We start from the raw sequence: 20,040 nt of genomic DNA, 5'->3' as shown, positions 1-20,040 counted from the left end.
GGCAAACTCCATATTTTACTTTGTAACTAGCTTTTTATGGTACTACTTGTATTGAGCATTATGAAAATAAAAATTTCTAGCATAATATCATCAACATGCTCTTCAGTAAGCCAACTTCTACCTGGAGTGGAAAAGACAACCAATCAGCAGTTGACTCCTGCACTGAGCTCTGATCTTTGATCCTGTTAATAGCAGTGCAAATAGACTACATTCCTTAGTTTTAAAGCTTGTATTCTGTTGCCATAATTAGAATAACAGTGGGCAAGTATGGACCAGCTTAAATAAGCAAACAAATCTTAAGAAGTTTGCCTCTTTTCCTTTTTGAATAAGAAGACAAATAGATGTGTGGACATGGTTTATTATCCAAGTTAAGTTACTTTGAAAAATATCTATGCTATATCTTTCTCACCAAAAACAGGATTCTTTAATGGTAATGAACAAAAATTATTATCCATAGTTATATTCCCCGAGTGTTAAAACGATCTCATCAAATGATTCCTTATCAGGGAGCATTTGCCTTCTCTGCCCCCTAGTGGACATCTAAGAAACTATCTTTCTTTCTTTCTTCCTTTCTTTCTTTCTTTCTTTCTTTCTTTCTTTCTTTCTTTCTTTCTTTCTTTCTTTCTTTCTTTCTTTCTTTCTTTCTTTCTTTTTCTTTCTTTCTTTCTTTCTTTCTTTCTTTCTTTCTTTCTTTCTTTCTTTCTTTCTTTCAATTTCAGTGATGAGAACATTAGTGAATCCTGCTATCTCCCCACTATCAATTCACCCCAGGCTCAGTACTCAGTATTATATTTCCTGAAAAAAAAAAGATTACAATCTATACCGTACAATGGGAAATGTGAAATTATTGGCTCTCTTGTGAAGTTCTTTATTCATTATAGAATATTTTTTACATTTAGTAACAATTTGTCTAATTTCTAAAGTTTATAAAGCTAACTTCCTAAGAAGAACTAAACACTGGGACTTTAGAAGTATGTTAGAAAGTATAATTTTGATATGAAGCCTAATCAGCTCCCATTAAGAATTTAGAGAAATTATATTTTGTATGAGATAGCTAAGGTGTTCTAGGGCATATCAAATTTGATCATTAGATAGTTACATGCTGGGACTCAGTACATTAGCCTCTTGCAATTTTGTCTTTCATTTTTATTTACTTTATTTTTTATTTTTTTCTTATTTATTGTCAAAGTGATGTACAGAGAGGTTACAGTTTCATATGTTAGGCCTTGGGTACATTTCTTGTACTGTTTGTTACCTCCTCATTCATTCCCCCTCCCCCCTCCCCCTCTAGTCTGCTTTCAGTTCTTATCAAATGTGATTTAAAATAACAATGTGAATTTCACTTTTTAGTTGCTATCAAAGTTCATTGAAGTAATTGCAATTATTATAAATTATTCTGTTTCCAAACCCGATGATTACTAGAATCACATACAGGTATTTATAGTGCTGGCTTGGTGAGCCCTGGAATCTGTATTTTTTAAATGTTACCAGGTAATTCTAGTACACAGGAAACTAAAACCATTATCTCCTGTATAATGACACATGAAAGACATTGCTCTCAAAATTTGATACCAGGAAAAATATCATTCTCTCCTACAGAAATCTAAATTAACTATTTTAATCCTAAATTAAAATAGTCACAGTTTCCTTTTTATCTTAGACATCAGCAAGCTTAGAGTCATATTTTATAAGTACAAAATCACAGCACAACTATAACTTATTTTTCTCTACTTGAAGCTTAGTTATTCTTATCTTGCTAGCTTGTTCTGTTTGTCTGCTTCATAATCTACCTCAACATTTTCCAGGGTATCATTAGAATTGTAACGAATGCACTAAATAAATTGAAATTATACAAAGAACAAAATAAACTGCAATTTTCTTGAGAGATGTTTAATTATGAGAATTTGGGAACAGGTAAAAACAACTATCTCAAAACAAATAAATAATGCTACAAAAAATGCTAAATGGATCTCTTACAATGTGTAGACAGGGACCCAGAACAGGAGGAGAAAGTGAAAGGGGTTAAATGAAAAAAAAAAAAAAAAAAGATGAAGTCAGAGGGCATTGGATGTAGGAGCAGCAGCTGCACTGGGGATTTTCTGATGCCCGTGGTCTGTGCCTTGCTTTCTACTCTCCAGTGAGGTGGTGTGGTAGAAGGGGTGAGCATTAACTAGCAAGGCCTAGAGACAGAGCCTCAGCAGGAGTCAGCAGGAAGAAGTCATAATTAACCTGCCCACATACACCCCAGAACACTGAAGCATAACACAATTAAATGAGGGTGTGAGGAAGAAAAACCTAGAAAAAACTCAAGGATATCAGACTCCTTAAATAAGAGGGGATGGAGGGAGACTTAGAGAAATGTTTTCTTTTTACCCTTTTAATCAATGACAAAGAATTTGTAGCCACAAGCTTAATCTTAGATTTAGGTAAAAATTCACCTTACCAGTGTTGCCCAATGTTCATTAAGCAATGACTTAGTAGAAAGAAAAAACAAACAAAGAAAAGAAAGGAACAAAGGAAAAAACAAAGAAAGAAAGAGTGATCTTAGGTTAACGTAGGGGTCTCCAAAACACCCAAGAAAATATGAAATTTGCAAAGAAATCAACTTAATCCACAGCTTCAAAAATGGCCTTACATAAAGTTATTATGTACATGACCCTATAATAACCAGGGGAAAGCACCTAAAAAAATAAACCTTCAGGTGCATTAGCCAGATAGGAAAAAGACCAGAGCGGTTGAACCTGTTAAATACAGGATATAAAAAAAGTAATATGTATAAAGAGAAGCAAACACTTAATGAAATCTGAGTAAGTATAAAACACTATCAAAAATAACCAGTTCTATTAAAGAAATTACTTAACAGAATTTTGGAAAATAAAAATTAGGAACTCGGGCTAGGAATGTGGCCTAGTGGTAGAGTGCTTGCCTAGCATGCATGAAGCCCTGGTTTTGATTCCTCAGTACCACATATACAGAAAAATCCAGAAGTGGCACTGTGGCTCAAGTGGTAGAGTGCTAGCCTTGAGCAAAAAGAAGCCAGGGACAGTCCCCAGACCATAAGTTCATGCCCCAGGGCTGGCAAAAAATATATAAATAAAAATAAAAAAGGAACTCAATGAACAGAATATTATTTTCAAAATGAAGAAATTTCAGAATTATAATTTCAAATGAAATACAGTAAGCTATAAATTATATATGAGACAACTGTATGTATATGAAACATGGAAAATCCCAGCAGAAATTATTTAGGAATTTACAGAGATGTTTTAAGTCTCTTTTTAAAAAATTAAGAACATTCATCTACTGACGGGCATCTAAGTTGATTCCATATTTTGACAATGACAAATTGTGCTGCGATGAACATTGTTGTGCTGGTAGCTTTAGTGTGAAAATGTGGTACATATATACAACGGAATTTTATGCCTCTATCAGAAAGAATGACATTGCCCCATTCGTAAGGAAATGGAAAGACTTGGAAAAAATTATACTAAGTGAAGTGAGCCAGACCCAAAGAAACACGGACTACATTACATGGTTTCCCTCATAGGCAATAATTAGCACAGGTTTAGACTAATCACAGCAGAGGATCACAAGAGCCCAATAGCTATGTCCTTATGAACACATAAGATGATGCTAACTGAAATGAACTCCATGTTGTAGAAACAAGTGTTGTATCACTGTTGTAATTACGCTCAACATGCCATGTGAAATGGTACTTTTCTTGTTGTTGTTGTTGATGATCCTCTTGTATCCCCTTCCTGTGGTTGTCCCTGCACTATCACTGTATCTTATCCGAGTACCCTGGGATACTGTATATACTGGTATTAGAACTAGGGAAGGGAAAGAGAATATCAAAATCGAGAGATAAAGGATAAAAAGACAAATGTCTCCAAAAGCAATACTTACAAAACCATTTGGTATAAACCAACTGAACAACTTCTGGCAGGGAGAAGGAAAGGGGGAAGGGGGAAGGGGGAGGTAACAAATTGTACAAGAAATGTACCCACTGCCTTATGTATGAAACTGTAACCCCACTGTACATCACTTTGACAATAATTTTTTTTAAAGTAAAAGAAAAAAAAACAAGTGAAAGAAATTTAAAAAATAAATTAAGAACAGCCAGATGCTGGTGGCTCATGCCTTAATCCTACCTACTCAGAAGGTTGAGATCTGAGAGTCACAATTCAATGCCAGCCAGGGCAGTAAAGTCCCTGAAACTTTTTTTTTCTTAGCCAGTCCTGGGCCTTGGACTCAGGGCCTGAGCACTATCCCTGGCTTCTTTTTGCTCAAGGCTAGCACTCTACCTCTTGAGCCACAGCACCACTTCCAGCTTTTTTCTATATGTGTGGTGCTGAGGAATCTAACCCAGGGCTTCATATATACGAGGTGAGTACTTTACCACTAGGCCATATTCCCAGCCCTTGAACTCTTATACTAAGAAAGTTTCCAACTGAGTTCAGTGGAGGACTAGACTAGGAAAATATATTTTATGAGAGAAGCTAATAGGAAAATAGTACTTTATAGAATAAGAGCTGTATCATAAGCCAATGTTACCTGGCCATTCATTTCTCTTATTCTCAGGACAGCACCTATATTTTTTAAATATTTTAATTATATTTAAGTAGGTGTACAAAGGAGTTGCCATTCACCAAAGCAGTTTATGAATACAGTGCGTCCTGATCAGTGTTGTCCCTTTCAACATTCTCACCCACCCCTCTCAATCCACCCCTTCCCTCACTTTTCTTAAGTTTTAGGTTATGTATTGAGGGTTTCTTTTGCCATTTAAAAAAGACGTTTATGTATACAATGCATCTTGACCTGTGTCATCCCCTCAACGTCTTCACCCCACCCTTTCCCTTATATTTCTCAGTTCTGTGGCATATACAAGGAATGCTTGCCTGCATTCTCCCCTCTTCTCCCTTCATTCTTCTACCTCTCTCCCCTTGGCTCACCCTCCCCTCTTGCAAGTACCTATTTCCTGGTACTTATTTTGGTGGGCTTCAACTAAGTATTTCTAAAGAATTATACTATTTGGTCTCTCCATAGAGTCTATTATACTTCAGTTAATTCACTTGTAACCACTTGCACACTACCTTGTATGTATACTTACAGATTTATAGGCACATTCCAGATAGCACAAATGAAGGAAATCATCTTTATCTTCCACAAGTTACTTGAGATTAATATCACTCTGTACATCCAAGCCCTCAGAATGTCTTCATTACTTACCCACTTGGAATACAATTTGGTTTCAACTCGTGGCACAAAACTGACAGCCTTAATCATGACCTCATAAACATTTATGAGGATATCTATATAGTCATTAAAATCAGGTTCAAACTTAATGGTGTCAATGTCAAGAATCAGCCTCATGATAAAACCAGGATGCTCAAAAGCTCTCACAGATTCCTACAAAAAAAATTAAAATTACACATATTCCTCTAGATCGCTATATATTTATTACACAGATACATACAAGAAGCCATATGTACATGCATTTGTGTATGTATGTTTGCAAGTATCAGTTGAGATAAAGCAAAGAATTAGAATACATAGGAGCCCACCCATACTTCCTCTCACACTCTAGACTCTTAGGCCAAGGCACTGGACTGGAAAGAAAACAAGAGTGAGTAAGCACCATGCTAGTCTAGTTGGTATCTTGTATCCATTGGAACTACAGGTTACCCACATTGCCACGCTCTCAAAGGAAGTAGAGCATGCACAGCAGTGGCTATTGAAATCATGACAGAATGAGCTCAAGAGACCATTCTAGTTCCAAAGCCCTGTTCACATTGTAAGTATGTGAGTCTTATAAGTAGAGAGAAAATTCTATCCAGGCAAATTTCTTAGTGATAGGAATTTTACTTATTTTTCACCTATTGTGATAATCATATATGCTAAGTGTGCAAATTGCATAAATTTGTCCACAGGCAAGTGCTCTCTCCCTGGAAAAGTTACTTTAGAACAGTAGCAAACACAAATTGATACCCAAGCCGTACTCACTGGGGGCTGTGCAATTAAGTCTGTGAAATCTTGCATGGAGACCAAAGTCAGTTCCTGCAGCTGTAAAGTCATGAGGGTAGCTGCACAGTTGAAAAAAGATTCCAATTTGGAACTGTTGTCACTAGTTGGCAATTGCCTTCTTTTATTACCTTGGTAATAAATATTCTGCACTTCTGGAAACCACCTTGAAAGAACAAAAGACTTTTCAAAGTCAATACTCTCTGTGAATTACTCCTTTTACATTAAGCATTAATAGTAATTTCGAGACATCCAAAGGTCCTCATAAAGGAGTATATTGCTAAGTGACATTATCCACTCTCCAAAATGTAAGTGCCAGAATATTTCACTGCTCCTACAAAAAGAAATTTGAAATCATAAGCGATAGAAAATGACTCAGTGATGTGATGCTGTGAGACATAAATCTAACTCCTGCAACTACGAGTCCTGGCATTTTTGAAGAAATATGAGAGCTCACTTGATTGGATACTGTGTGCTACTTCCCTCCAGCCTCCTAAATGTTCTCTGGGGAATACGTTTGTTAGTTTAGAACTATAATGTGAATGGCTGATTGAAGAGCCTCTGCCAAGCGAGTGTGCATGGTATTTCATGTCCCTGTTTCCCACTTGCTCCCAAAACACAAATCAACAAAATCATACACTTTGTTTTCCCAACTTCTTTTTTTTTTGTGAAATGCTGCAAGAGTAATTGTTCTATAAAAAAGTTTCAAATGTCCAGGAGTCCTTGTAATAGAAAAATAATGACACAATTTCATACATAGTATATTGTAGTGAAAATAAGTGAGGTTTTCAGTTTATAAAACCACTTCCCAACTCTGAGGATTAGGGAATACTTGGATTTTCTTTCATAAAAGATGGTGGATAAGATAATTTCAAGAGTTATTTGAATATTCCAAGAAAACAAATCCAAGCTTTAAATATATGACTTCCCCATTTAGAATACATATCTAATGTTCACTTATGTGTTAGAAACAAAGTTGTAGGAGATACAAAAAAACGTATGTCATCACCTTTCTTTTATAACAATGAAGGAAATGTGTCATAACAGGAAAACAGCAAGTCGAAGGATAGAGATATAATTTTCCACTTAAGTAATAGTATTTTATAATGAAGAGGGATGGCAATTTCACCAAATAGTACAAATAAGAATGAGGAAATCCCTAAAAGGATATAAAGGCAAAAATAGGATAAAAAGTAAAATTTAGTAGGTAAATAGGATGAACATATCTGATCATCTTACTGTCTAAAATAGAGGTAATAGGAGATGGGGATTGAGAATGGAAAGAAATTCACTAACAATTTTTGCAAAACTTTGAGAACTAAAAATTACAAATTCAGAACTGGGTGTTGTGGTACACACCTATAATCCCAGCATATGAGAGGCTGATGAGGAAGGATCTAGAGTTCAAGGCCAGCCTGGACTACACAGTGAGGTCCTGCCCCCAAAAAAGGAAAAAAAGGAAGAAACATAGATAGTTCTATGGAATGATTACAGCTGCTTCTACAGTGAAGCATCACTGTTAAAGCAACACATTTAGGGGGGGAAAAACAAGCAGAAACTTCAGGAAGGAAAAACATGCTAAGTCAACAAAAGGGATTGAGAAGTTTCCAAGTTTCAGACCAAGATGAAATAAGCCTGGGGCTACAGAACTGGGAAAAAGATGAATAAAATTTACTCATTACCTCCAAAATATTTATATAAGTCCCTATTATGTGTAAAACATTTGGAGTACAAAGTATTTCTTGGTTTTCAAAGACTTGTGAAGAAAAAGAGGGATGTATGTAAAGAAATATTATTAAGATGAGTAAGTTAAAAGAGAATACATTTCTACAGGCACTCAAAAGAACAAGATCATTTTTGATAAGGTAACTGAAGATTTAATGGATGAAGGGTCACAGGCTGCACACCAAAGGACAAAAGAAATGTTTCTTTGGTAATGAACTGGAGCACACATGGTAAATAACATTTTGCTCATGATGTGCAAGACATCCTTGCCCCATTTTAATCTCCTTATACCTAAATCTTTACAATTACACATAGAAAGAAAATAACACTAAGCATCAATGAGGTTAAGAAGAACGGAAGTGGATAATTTTCCAGTCTTCCTATCATTCTTATCTGATCATAGAAAGAAACAGATTTAAAACTCTATAGGTGGTTAAACTTAACCCATTGAAATGGGTTTTTTTTCCAACAGTGGTAAAAGTGGTTACAAACAAGCCATAGAAGCTATATTTTGCTTTATTTATCATGATTATTTCTACAGGCATGGCCCAAGGTGAAAGTCTTTTGAGTGGCGAGGATGGAAAAGGTAGATTTAGGTTCATGTTGCAGAAGATCTTAAAAAGCAGGTTGAAAAATATGAACTTGCATGGGAGGCTGAACTAGGAGTATACAGGATACTTGAAAAGGGAAAATACCAGAGACAAAAGGATATATTGGGGGCTGGGAATATGGCCTAGTGGCAAGAATGCTTGCCTCCTATACATGAAGCACTGGGTTTGATTCCTCAGCACCACATATATAGAAAATGGCCAGAATTGGCGCTGTTGCTCAAGAGGTAGAGTGCTAGCCTTGAGCAAAAAGAAGCCAGGGACAGTGCTCAGGCCCTGAGTTCATGGCCCATGACCCACGACTGGCCAAAAAAAAAAAAAAAGAAAAGAAAAAAGAATAAAGGATATATAGGTTATTCCAATTCTGTGATACTGCCAAAGGCAATAACAGTGTAAATTCAGATGGAGGGACACACATATGTGTTAGTTAGCTTTTGGGTAGCTTTGGCCAAACTGCCTGAGAGACTGGCTTAAAGAAGAAACGATTTCTTCTGTCACTTGGTCTCGGAGAGTTCTGCAAATGATTGGTCGGCCCCACATGCTTAAGGAGAACAACTTAGAGCTGGTACTAGGTGACAGAGGAAGTGCTTGCCTATCCTCACAGTAGATAGGAAGTACAATAAAAACAATTTAGGAGGATACTAGGACAAAATATGGCCCCCAGGGACATGCCCTAAGTCACTTACTTCTGCCAACTAGGCCCACTTCCTTTTTTTTATATCACCTCCAGTAATGCCATCATATTATAAATCCATCGGGGGTAAATCCACTCACTAGGTCAGAGCCCTCAGGATCACCTCTAGAAATGCCTTCAAAGATACACTAAGTTTGCTCATCTCCAGTTCTTCTCAATCTAATCTAAGAAGCCAGAGGTAGTAGCCATGTGTATGTTGTTCCACTTAGATGAAAGTTCTAAGATGAGGGCTATTCATACAGACAAGAGTGTATCAGGTGCTTGTGGAATAGAGAATGGGAAAGTGCTGCTGCACACTTTAAACTGGTGAATGCTATAAGAAGTGAATAACATACCAGTAAAAAAAAGAATATCAATACACAGGATATGACCAGGGCAGGGTAGAAGTGGTAAGAGCACAGATAATGAACAAAAAAAGAAGTGAATAACATACCAGTAAAAAAAAGAATATCAATACACAGGATATGACCAGGGCAGGGTAGAAGTGGTAAGAGCACAGATAATGAACAAAAGAGACAAAAATAGTCCAAAGGACATAGTCAAGGCTGGTCTTGAACTCTTGATCCTCCTGCCTCAGCCTCTAGAGTGCCATGATCATGGAAGTGCAACCACTCCTACTTTTACATTATACTTTAATTTGGCTTATCTTAATTTGAATTTGATCTAGTTTTAATGTCCTATTTATAACACATTAATGATCCATGATAGAGATAATTGTCCCATGTTATTCCAGAGTATATTGTCTGGCACCTACACCATTAATTATCATATTCCATTCTGAAGGACTAATCCAAGAAGACTTTTCATTGTCAATATGTCTAACCTCCACTGAGGTTATAAACTTATTTAAATTATATGTTTCCTCTTCTTAACTGTGTTTTACATTTTTCTGGCATCTCTCAATTTAAGACAAGGAAAGAGGCACAGTGCCTTGGCTGTATTAATAATAGCTATCAAATCAAGTAGTTGGTGGATGATGACTTTGTTATCACTCCTGAATAGTATCCGACACTGCTCTCAGGTCAAAGACAGAAACTAGACATTTAGGAAATTCCAGGGATAGTTATGGTTGTTTCTTTATACACTATGCTATGCAGAACATATGCATATGTACATATGCGTATGTACATTACACATCAAGATAATTGCAAACATATATATTCTCAAATGGAAGATTAAAAATTTGTTGAAATAGGATGTTTCTCAAAGCAGTTAAAATGTAATATTCAATCAATTATACTTTTAAATTTATTTTTACATGAGTTTTTTTTAACTTTACGTTTTAAGTAGAGTCTCTTTTGCTGATTCCATGTGTTTCATGACAAGGTTCTGAAAAGTGGACAGCTCTAATGAATCCTGGCGATTATGAAATTCTTCTATATCGATTAAGCGTAATTTTCTGCAAACGATAAAAATACATAGTAGTTTAGCTACCAGTGACTCATATCTGTAATTCTAGCTACTCAGGAGATTAAGACCTAAAGAATCAAAGTTTAAAGCCAACAGAGCAGCAAAGTGTTTGAGAATCCATCTTCATTAACTGCCAAAATGTCAGACAGGGGGCATGACTCAAAGGGTGAGTGAAAAATCTGAGCAAGAACACAAGGCCCTGAGGTCTAGCCCTGTTACTGGCATAAAAAATTAAAAATAAAAAAGAGTAGTTAAAAGTTTTTTGGTATTTGATAGTTTTACTACTTGGACTTGTCACAAAACATTGTATTACTAGATTAAACAATCAAGAATGTGATATTTTCTGCATTTGTTGGCTTTCCATTGGTGTCACAAAATACCCGAGAAAAGCAAAGAAGGAAACTTTTTAATTTTGGCTCTTGGTTTCCAGGGTTTTAAAAAAGAAAAAAAAATCTTTAAATAGTTGTACAAATGAGATGCCATTGAACAAGGCAGTTTATGAAAACAATGCATCTTAATCAGTGTCACCTGATTTCAGAGGTTTTAATCTGTAATCACTTAGCTTTGTTCTTTCCAGGCTGATAGTGAGATAGAGCATTATGGAGGTGAAAGAATGATGTACAGCCACACACTTCCTGGAAGCCAGGGAGCGGAAAAAAGAAGGAAAAGAGAATGAAGATAGATGATAGATAGATAGATAGATAGATAGATAGATAGATAGATAGATAGATAGATAGATAGAAGATAGATTAGATAGATAATGAGAAAGGGTCTGGGTAAGATATAGAACCCAAGGACCCACTATTTCAAGTAGACCCCACCTCCTAAGTTTCTATAACCTTTCAATAGACTATATCAAATGATGACCTCACCAAGTGATTAACCCACTGATGAGGTCATAGCCCTCATGATATAATTATTTCTCAAAAGTCCCTTTTATCTCTCGATATTCCTATATTAGGGATGAAGCCTTTAATATATGAGATTTGGGAGAAACTTTCAGGTCCAACTCATAATAGTTTCCAAATTTAAAAATAATTCACATAGTTAAATTGAAAAGGAACACAATATGATATTGTGAAACTTCAGTTTGAAGTAGAAGATCATAATAGATCATTTGATGGGGAATAGAGACTGTTGTTTTTTCACTCAAACTAAAACAGAAAAAAAGAGGTAAGGATTGAAACCAACAGGATCTACTTCTTCTAAAAGAAAACTTGTTCTTTCGCTAAGAAGAAAGCATCTGTGGATAGCAGTGAGCGACTGGGGTGGCCAAGTTCTCCCACTTAATGGAGACCCAGTGTATCAAAATCTTTGAACCTGTCTTATTTTTAGGATAAATACAGGGCTTGCTTACACCCACAGCTTTTAATACAATTCCTTTGCCAATTGCCTTTCTGTATACCTTCATTACATGCATTTAAATTTTTTTCTCTGGGAGATTAAAATGATAAGAATGATATTAGCTATTAGCACCATTGATGCATTACTGTCTTGAATTTAAGTACAAATTCCTTCTATTGAGAAACTGCTATTTAGTTTGCATGTGGGTAAGTAAAGTTTATGTTCTCTGGAAGTTAATAAACACACTATTAGGAGCATCACATTTAATTTGTAACTAAAGATCAATGTAAAATACTGGTTAATAAACAAAACCCATCTGCTTGCTTCTATCTATTTCTCAAGCTGAAATTCATCTCTTAAGTTCCAATGCACTCCATATGTGACATCAATAATATACTAGGCATAAGTAGGTACAATGACTACTAGTGAACTTTTCTTATGCATCATGTTGCACAATCAGCACTGCAAATCAATATCTGAAATAAAAGTCTAAAGTACCCCATATATTCTGTTCTCTTTTTATGCCTCATGGCCAACATTTTCAACATTGTTTTGTATCTTAAAACCATAGGTGTAAGTTAGGATACAGAGAATATACTGTGAAACAGTCGTTGTTGCTGAGCAAGGATCCTAGAATACGCTTTCTTCTGAGCTAACAGACCAAGTTTTCTTAGATCCTTAGTGTTTGATTTGAGACACAATTCGAGGCTCAGTGCCCTCTGTCCTGCCTTGAGGGTAAAAGGTTTTGCATTAGAACTTTCCCACCAATTCTCTGGCAGTAACATTTCCCACTGGGTCAAAAGTCTGACTGTTACGATAAAAAATAAAATACCAGCAGACACTGTAACTACTTCCTCAGGACAGTCCCTACCATAACCCAGCCATGGAGAGCAAATGGCCTGTGTCTTTACATTCATGTCCAGAGCGAATCCCCTCAGGTTCCACACTGTTTTGTTGTTGTTGTTGTTGTTTTTAGTTGTTCTGATGACTGTTTTTCCCGTCACATCTCTCAGCCCCCTGTCACATTACAGATTTCTTATGGTAACATGTTCTGCTGCGTTTGGGGCCCACAACTGTCATCCAGTGTAAGGACACCCTGTGAACTCAGTACTGACCACTGCTCAAAGAGGCAGCACTTGATACTGCCTACTCTACTCACACAAAGTAAAAACAATGGAGACTTTTAAAAACAACAATGGACTTGGTGGAGTTCCCTCTCTACATAGACCTACTGCCAAAGTTCTTTTCCATTTGTCTCTCCTGCATGCCTTGAGGTCTGCTTCACTTGCTGCTGCTAACATCTTTGACACCATAACCAAAGAGCTTAATTTTTACACATTTACTCTGCTGTTTCCTCACACTGTTACTTTTTCTTTCCTTTTCTCATTTCATTTATTTCTCTCTCTCTCTCTCTTTTTGCCTCGGTTTCCTGACATTGACTAATAATAAACCAACTGTATCTAAAACAAACAAAAATATGATCAAGTCACTTTCAAATCAATGCTATGTTTATACAGAAAGAAATTCAAAGATTAAAGAAACAAAGTATTTAGGAAAACATTTTGTGAGTTACTATGAATTCTCTGCATTGCTATAGATTGAGTTTAATCTAGATCCAAGATGGTCAATTAAGAACAAGATGGAAATGGAGTCTTGCAGAAGTTTCGGCTCTGAATGAATTCACAAGATGATCCTCCAGATCTCAGTCTGAGTGGCTAGGATTTCATGAATGATTGACCAGTATCCAGCCACAAATTTATGAACTGATTTTTCAGTCCTTCAACTATATTGGTTTGACTCCTAATTTACATGTGGTACAGTTATATGGATATGGGTAAATGACTAATATTTTTTAGCTTAAATCAACACTACATAATAATGGAAAAATTTACAAAAATCCACTGAGTTACTTGTTACTGGTTCTGCAACATTTAACATACATTGTCTTATATTAGAAAACCAGCCTGAAAAATGTGTCTAATTATATAATACCTAATAGAATTTGTGCCTAGTAAGATATTGTGTTATTTGTATATTAATAAAGTTTGCCTAAATTAAAAAAAGAAGAAGATGAATTGTTTAATAAATGATGATGGCATGGTTGGCTATCTGAAAGAATATCAAATACAACCCGGGGGGGGGGCGGAATCTCCAAATGGTCAAAAAATAAAATGTTTAAAATTTTTAAGCCAAAAAAATATTATAACATGGAAAACCATCTGTTTAGTTAATGGACATAGTGTAAATATGAGTTTCTGCTGTTGATCTGTTTCAGGCTAATGGGCACAAAAACTAAAACCTCTACTGTAGAAAGAAGCTATAAAAATCAGTAAGGAAAGACAACGAATCCAATAAAAAACAGACTAAGATAAAAGGAACTGACCAACAGTACCAAATAACCTACAAAAAGATGCTCACATCCTCTAGTTCTGAAATGAGTACAAACAAATAACAATGAAATAACGTTTTGCAGCAATTAGATAAATGGTATGATACACATAGCTAGAGTTTTGGAACAAGAAGTTCTCCTTCACTATTGTGGGAAATGCCATGTAGCAAAAATTCCTAGAAAGAAATTTAGCAAAATTGACTAAAATGAAAACACAAACTGGTTAGACTGCAGCAGCTAGTGTTCTGTGCAGGGTGTGGTGACTCAGCCCCTGAACATGTCTACATAAGTAGAATACAATGGGGCCAGAGGCACACTTCACCATTCCACACAACTCTATATTTATAGCTTACTTAAACCCATGTTGAAAAACTCTCATAATATGTGCCATTGAGATTTTAATTTTCACTTGAAATAGTGAAAGGAATAATCAAGTGATTATAAATAGCTTTAATTCATCTTAAAACTTCTTTAATTCATCTTTAAAACCAGAAACGCTCACTTAAATGTACTGTGCCATAGATCCAGCACAGCCAGCATGGTGGGGTTCATCGCATTCAAGTGCTCCCTAATGTAACTGTATGCAGACAAAAACGACCTCCTCCAAGGCTTTGGCAGAACTTCCATTCTGAAAACAAAGCACAAACATTCCATCATCTTTCTTAAATACGAGAAGAAAGTATGGAGCTAGCAATACAGCTCGGTGTGGAGCAGCTACTGGTGTGGACAAGCCCCAAACACCACAACAAAAGCATTTTTACAGAAATAAATGTACTATGGTGAGTAATTGTTGGATTCTTAACAAAAACATGATGTATTTCATGTTATAGAGATAAAAATTTGCAAATACGTATTAAAATATATAAAGGATATACTATTTATGGATTAGTACAAGTTCATCATAGTGATAACTATGGAATCGATTTGAATCTTAAACACAAAAGGTAAGTTTTGTCTAAATACTTGATCTTCCTCATTCCACAGTAGGATCAAATATTGACAACGGTCAAGCAAAATCAATCTGATTGATATGATTGTGCTCCTTCTTATCAATAATTGTTCATTTCACAATACACATTTTTCCTTATTTTTTTTAAAGAACACATTGTAGCCTATCTATTGGAAGTTGTTCACTTTACCATCTATTAATAAGGAAAGATCACTTACAAACCACAGTCACTGTGTAATGTTCTTATTTTCTTATTTGAAGACACCTTTATTCCATAATTCCTAGAGCTTGATATGTATCAACAGCTATCTTTTGTCTTTTATAATACCATTAACCAACATAAAACATTTGGATTTACAATTTTTAAGCTTTCTGACTGTGCAAAAGGAATACACATTCATTTGAGCTGAGACTTTGAATTTTCTTCCAGGGTGCGAGGCCTCAGCAGTGCATTGCAGCTTACAGTCAGCAGCCTGGATGCTCCAGGCCAGACTGTGTGTGGGGCAGAGCACTATGATTACTGCCTAGCTCTAGCAAGTGCATTGGCCTCACACTATTTCTAAGCAGCCGTATGTTTAAACATATCTTCCTCCTGGCTATGATTTTAAGCATGTTTGTTTTCTTGCCTAGATTAGATGTTCCTGTAGAAGACGCAGGGAAATGGCTACATGAAATTTTTTTTGGCTATATTAGGGGTAATTGGAGTGTGAAAATGGAACAAGACAACTTAATGAAATTGGTTTAGGAAATGGAGGAGAGTGAAGAGAGAATGTCAGGGGGTGATTAGGATCAGAAAGCACTGTGTACATAAGTGAACTGGCTAAAATAAAATCTACTTGTATACCCAATTGATTCCCATTGTCTGTTCTATAGGTTAATCCATACAACCTTATGTATGCATATGTTGTGCAATATCCTCAATGTAGTTTTGTGCAGATAATTACCAAACTTTTGTTCCCAACTATAGCCAAAGCCCATACCATTTGCTGAGGAGACACAAAGGCCTACACCAAGAACTTTCCACAAAGTCTCTCTCTCTCTCTGTCTGTCACTGTCTGTCTGTCTCTGTCTCTCTCTGTCCTCTCTCTGTGTTCTCTGTGTTCTCTCTCTCTGTGTTCTCTCTTTCTGTGTTCTCTCTCTCTGTGTGTTCTCTCTTTCTGTGTTCTCTCTCTCTGTGTTCTCTCTCTCTCTCTCTCTCTCTCTCTCTCTCTCTCTCTCTCTCTCTCTCTCTCTCTCTCTCTCTCTGTTGGTCCTGGGGCTTGAACTCAGTCTGGGCACTATCCCTGAGCTTTTGTGCTCAAGGCTAGTGCTCTACCACTTGAGCTGTAGCCCCACTGTGAACTTTTGGGTGGTTAGTTGAAGATTAGAGTCTCATGGACTTGCTTGCCTAGACTTCAAACCAGGATGCTCATATCTCAGCCTCCTGAATAGCTAGGATTAAAGCCATGAGCCATAGCACTTGGTTAGGGTACTGATATTTTAAGCATCTAAGTACCTATATGTCCATGTACCCACTTGTCTATACATCTATCCAATAATTTTCAAATGTAACATATCATAGTTTAAATAAGGATCATGAGAACTAAATTTTTATAGGAAATATATACATGCACATATATAGATACTATATGTATGTTAGGTATAAGTTATAAAGATGTTTGAGAGAGTATAGCAGCATATACTCATATACTGAAATGTTTATCTGCTAGATATTATTTATTTTTATATTATTGATCATATATGACAATAGAAAAACCCAATCCCTTACTCAGCACGATGGGGTGGAAGTTCATCTGTCTTTTTGTCATCCTCTTTTTCTCTAGGATCCTTTAGAACAAAATCAACTGAAAGGAAATGGAAAAGTTTTCATAAATAACTATGTAGTAATAGTATATTTTAAAACAGCTACAAAACAAATTCAATTAAAATTAACCACTTAAATATATTATTTTAATAATCAATAATTTATAAATTTACGACAAAAATTTAATTTGTTCTCACAAATTCTCACATCTGTTCTCACATTTGTTCTCACATCTTCTATGTGTGTGCCTGTGAGATTTTGTGTTCTCTTTGTTAACAATGAGTCTCTGTTCTTTCATTTGAAAATGATATTGCCTTTAATATTACATTTTCTTTTAGAAGCTATTATACCAAAAGTATTCCTGATGAAGGTTAGCAAAGCAGAGATGTTTTCTCTCACTGAGAAAACTCACATGTCACCTCATTCCCTTTTAAATTGCAGAACATAAAACCATCTTGTTGTAAGGTCACTAAGGCCAACTCTCGCTGTGTCTGTCTTCTGTGGTATTTATTTCACAGTGATTTCTAATTCTCCTGCCTGTTTTTTAAGATGTCCTTTCTAAAATTTAACTGTCATTACCCACTGCTTGAAATTCTTCAGAGATTGGCCCTTACCTTTAATGATTTTACAAAGCTTACAAAGTCCTTCAGAAAGCGACTTTCCCCTCAAATGCATCTATGCTTCAGCCCTCAGAACTGCTTATAAGGCTGGAACAGACTTTCATATATGTCTGCTATGGCTCTCAATATTTTCTTTTTCTTGTATTCAGCAGTGGAGTCAATATAATTTTTTAAAATAAGATGACAAGAGATCCATCAATATAAAGAATGGGAGGTTATAAAGAATGGGAGGTTATTTGTAAGGAACTGTAGGCCTTCAAGATACCAAAAAGTGCACCCTTGTTTTTTCATGCCTGTCCTCTTCCTTCAAGACTCCTTCAGGAGCCTCCAGAGCCCTTCCTAACAAGTCTCGATAGCCTCTTCTCCTTCATCACAGTACCTGATGCTTTAGAGTCTATTGATTTTTTTTCCCTCTGTTTTATTATTTGGCTTCTCAATTTGATGTTAACAAGATACTTAATAACAGTCTTAAATGAAATGAATGCCATTTCCCTGAAGGCTCAGCAAATCAGTCCAGTGATTTCTCCTACTTTTAGCAAAGAATTCATGAAGCCAGCTTTACTACCACAATCAACCAGAAAAATTTTTATGAAAGTACATATTCCAAGGCCCTAACTTGATGGATTTTAACTTAGGTTGAGCCAGAAATCACTGTTTTAAACATAATTCTTATGACTCACTCAAACTTAGGATCAATCTAATTGTTCTGTATCATAAGTCAAGTATTTTCTATGTAATAGATCAGAATATAACTACTTTCAACATTTTGGGGCCATAAAGTCTCTATTGCAGGTTTATAATGCTGTTTGGGGCCTCAAAGTCACCATAGACAATGTAAGAATAAATGGGTATGTCTGTGCTAACAAAACTTGATTTACAAACATGAAAGTAGCCTCTGAGCTATAATTTGCCAGTTTCTGGTCCAACAACATAGCATCATATTTAAATTTATGTTATCAGTAATAATGATGTTGGTTGTTAACATCTAAAACTTTTAATTAATCATACACACATACACACTTGCATCTCATACCTACCCCAAGAGATTTTTGAAGGAACAGACCATCTTAAATGGAGAAACTATTTTTCAAGTGATAATTCTTTCCATATATTAGACACAATAAATATTCTGAGGAGTTAATATTTATATTTTCTAATTTTCTTCATTATTGACCTTTACTGAGGGGATGTCTCCCTAAAAATAGAAAGGCTAACTTTTTTTTGAATTTTTTATTTTTTTTCAAATTTTTATTATCAAACTGATGTACAGAGAGGTTACAGTTTCATACGTTAGGCATTGGATACATTTCTTGTACTGTTTGTTACCTCCTCCCACATTCCCCCCTCCCCCTTTCCCTTCTCCCCATGAGTTGTTCAGTTCATTTACACCAAACAGTTTTGCAAGTATTGCTTTTGTAGTTGTTTGTCTTTTTTTACCCTGTATACCACTGTTTACCAGTATACATGGTTTCCAATATACTCAGATAAGATACAGAGATAGTGTAGGTACAACCACAGGAAGGGGATACAAGAGGATCATCAATAATAGACGCTACAGTTACACATAGCACGTTGACAGTAGTTACAACCATCATATAACAATCGTTTCCATAACATGGAGTTCATTTCACTCAGCATCATCTTACATGTTCATAAGGGTATAGCTATTGGGCTCTTGTGATCCTCTGCTGTGACTTGAAAGGCTAACTTTTAAAAAATTCCTTGTCATACTTCATTAATGCAATTTGCATAAAATCTTTATAAATAACAATACAGTAGTTTCTAGTATAAGTATTAACTTCAATACAAAAAATTATCCCTAATTATGATTCATATTTAAATTATAATACAAAGAGCAATAGCAATTTACCTATAGATTTCTTTACACTAAGAAGATAATCATCTCTCATTTCATCCGATAATACAATTATGCTGTCAGTGAGAACCTTAAGATGCTGTGGAACTAAATTCAATACATGTTCCAGCCAAGAATCTTCCATTGGGGCTACATGGTCAGTGTCAATTCCATGGTGAATATAATAGTAATACCTCTACAAAGAGGAAACAGGAAAACAGAGATGGGTTTAGTGCTTTCATATGTTCAATGAATTATAAAAATATGGAGGAAATCCAACTTTTAGAAAACCTAAATACTCACAAACCGTAAAAACTTAATTTGTTCAATTCATGAAAGCTTCATTGGAAAGTTAAAAAATTTAAAACATAATAGCTCATGAAAATTCCATTTATAACTATTATAAAATGTCAAGTTCTATATTCATATGTACATATTTATGGGATGTATTTAACAGAGTACATGCTGCATTATAGTATAACATCTTCATATGTTTTTGAAAATGTGATGTGTTCATTTTTGTTCTTCTAGTAATAATAATCAGAAGTATATCCTAAAAACTACATGAAAACCAGAATACCTATATATTTAATTCCAGAAGGACACAGTGGGATTTAGAAA

The 20,040-nt window shown here is 35.4% G+C and overlaps 1 protein-coding gene across 1 annotated transcript in view; it reads right to left on the bottom strand.

Moving 5' to 3' along the window:
- Dnah7 (dynein axonemal heavy chain 7) overlaps positions 1-20,040 on the bottom strand; it is a 206,357-nt gene that overhangs the window by 170,361 nt on the left and 15,956 nt on the right. The window contains exons 7-12 of the mRNA XM_048344207.1: positions 19,435-19,615; positions 16,909-16,984; positions 14,694-14,819; positions 10,328-10,447; positions 6,004-6,187; positions 5,230-5,409 (exon numbers count right to left, since the gene is read on the bottom strand). Of these exons, the coding sequence (XP_048200164.1) occupies positions 5,230-5,409; positions 6,004-6,187; positions 10,328-10,447; positions 14,694-14,819; positions 16,909-16,984; positions 19,435-19,615 (867 nt within the window). The remainder of the gene's footprint in view (positions 1-5,229; positions 5,410-6,003; positions 6,188-10,327; positions 10,448-14,693; positions 14,820-16,908; positions 16,985-19,434; positions 19,616-20,040) is intronic.

This window comes from Perognathus longimembris, chromosome 4, assembly GCF_023159225.1.
Source record: "Perognathus longimembris pacificus isolate PPM17 chromosome 4, ASM2315922v1, whole genome shotgun sequence".
In the NCBI taxonomy this organism is placed as follows: domain Eukaryota; kingdom Metazoa; phylum Chordata; class Mammalia; order Rodentia; family Heteromyidae; genus Perognathus; species Perognathus longimembris.
Note: the sequence above shows the minus strand (reverse complement) of the source record. Positions and strands in the feature narration are given on the sequence as shown.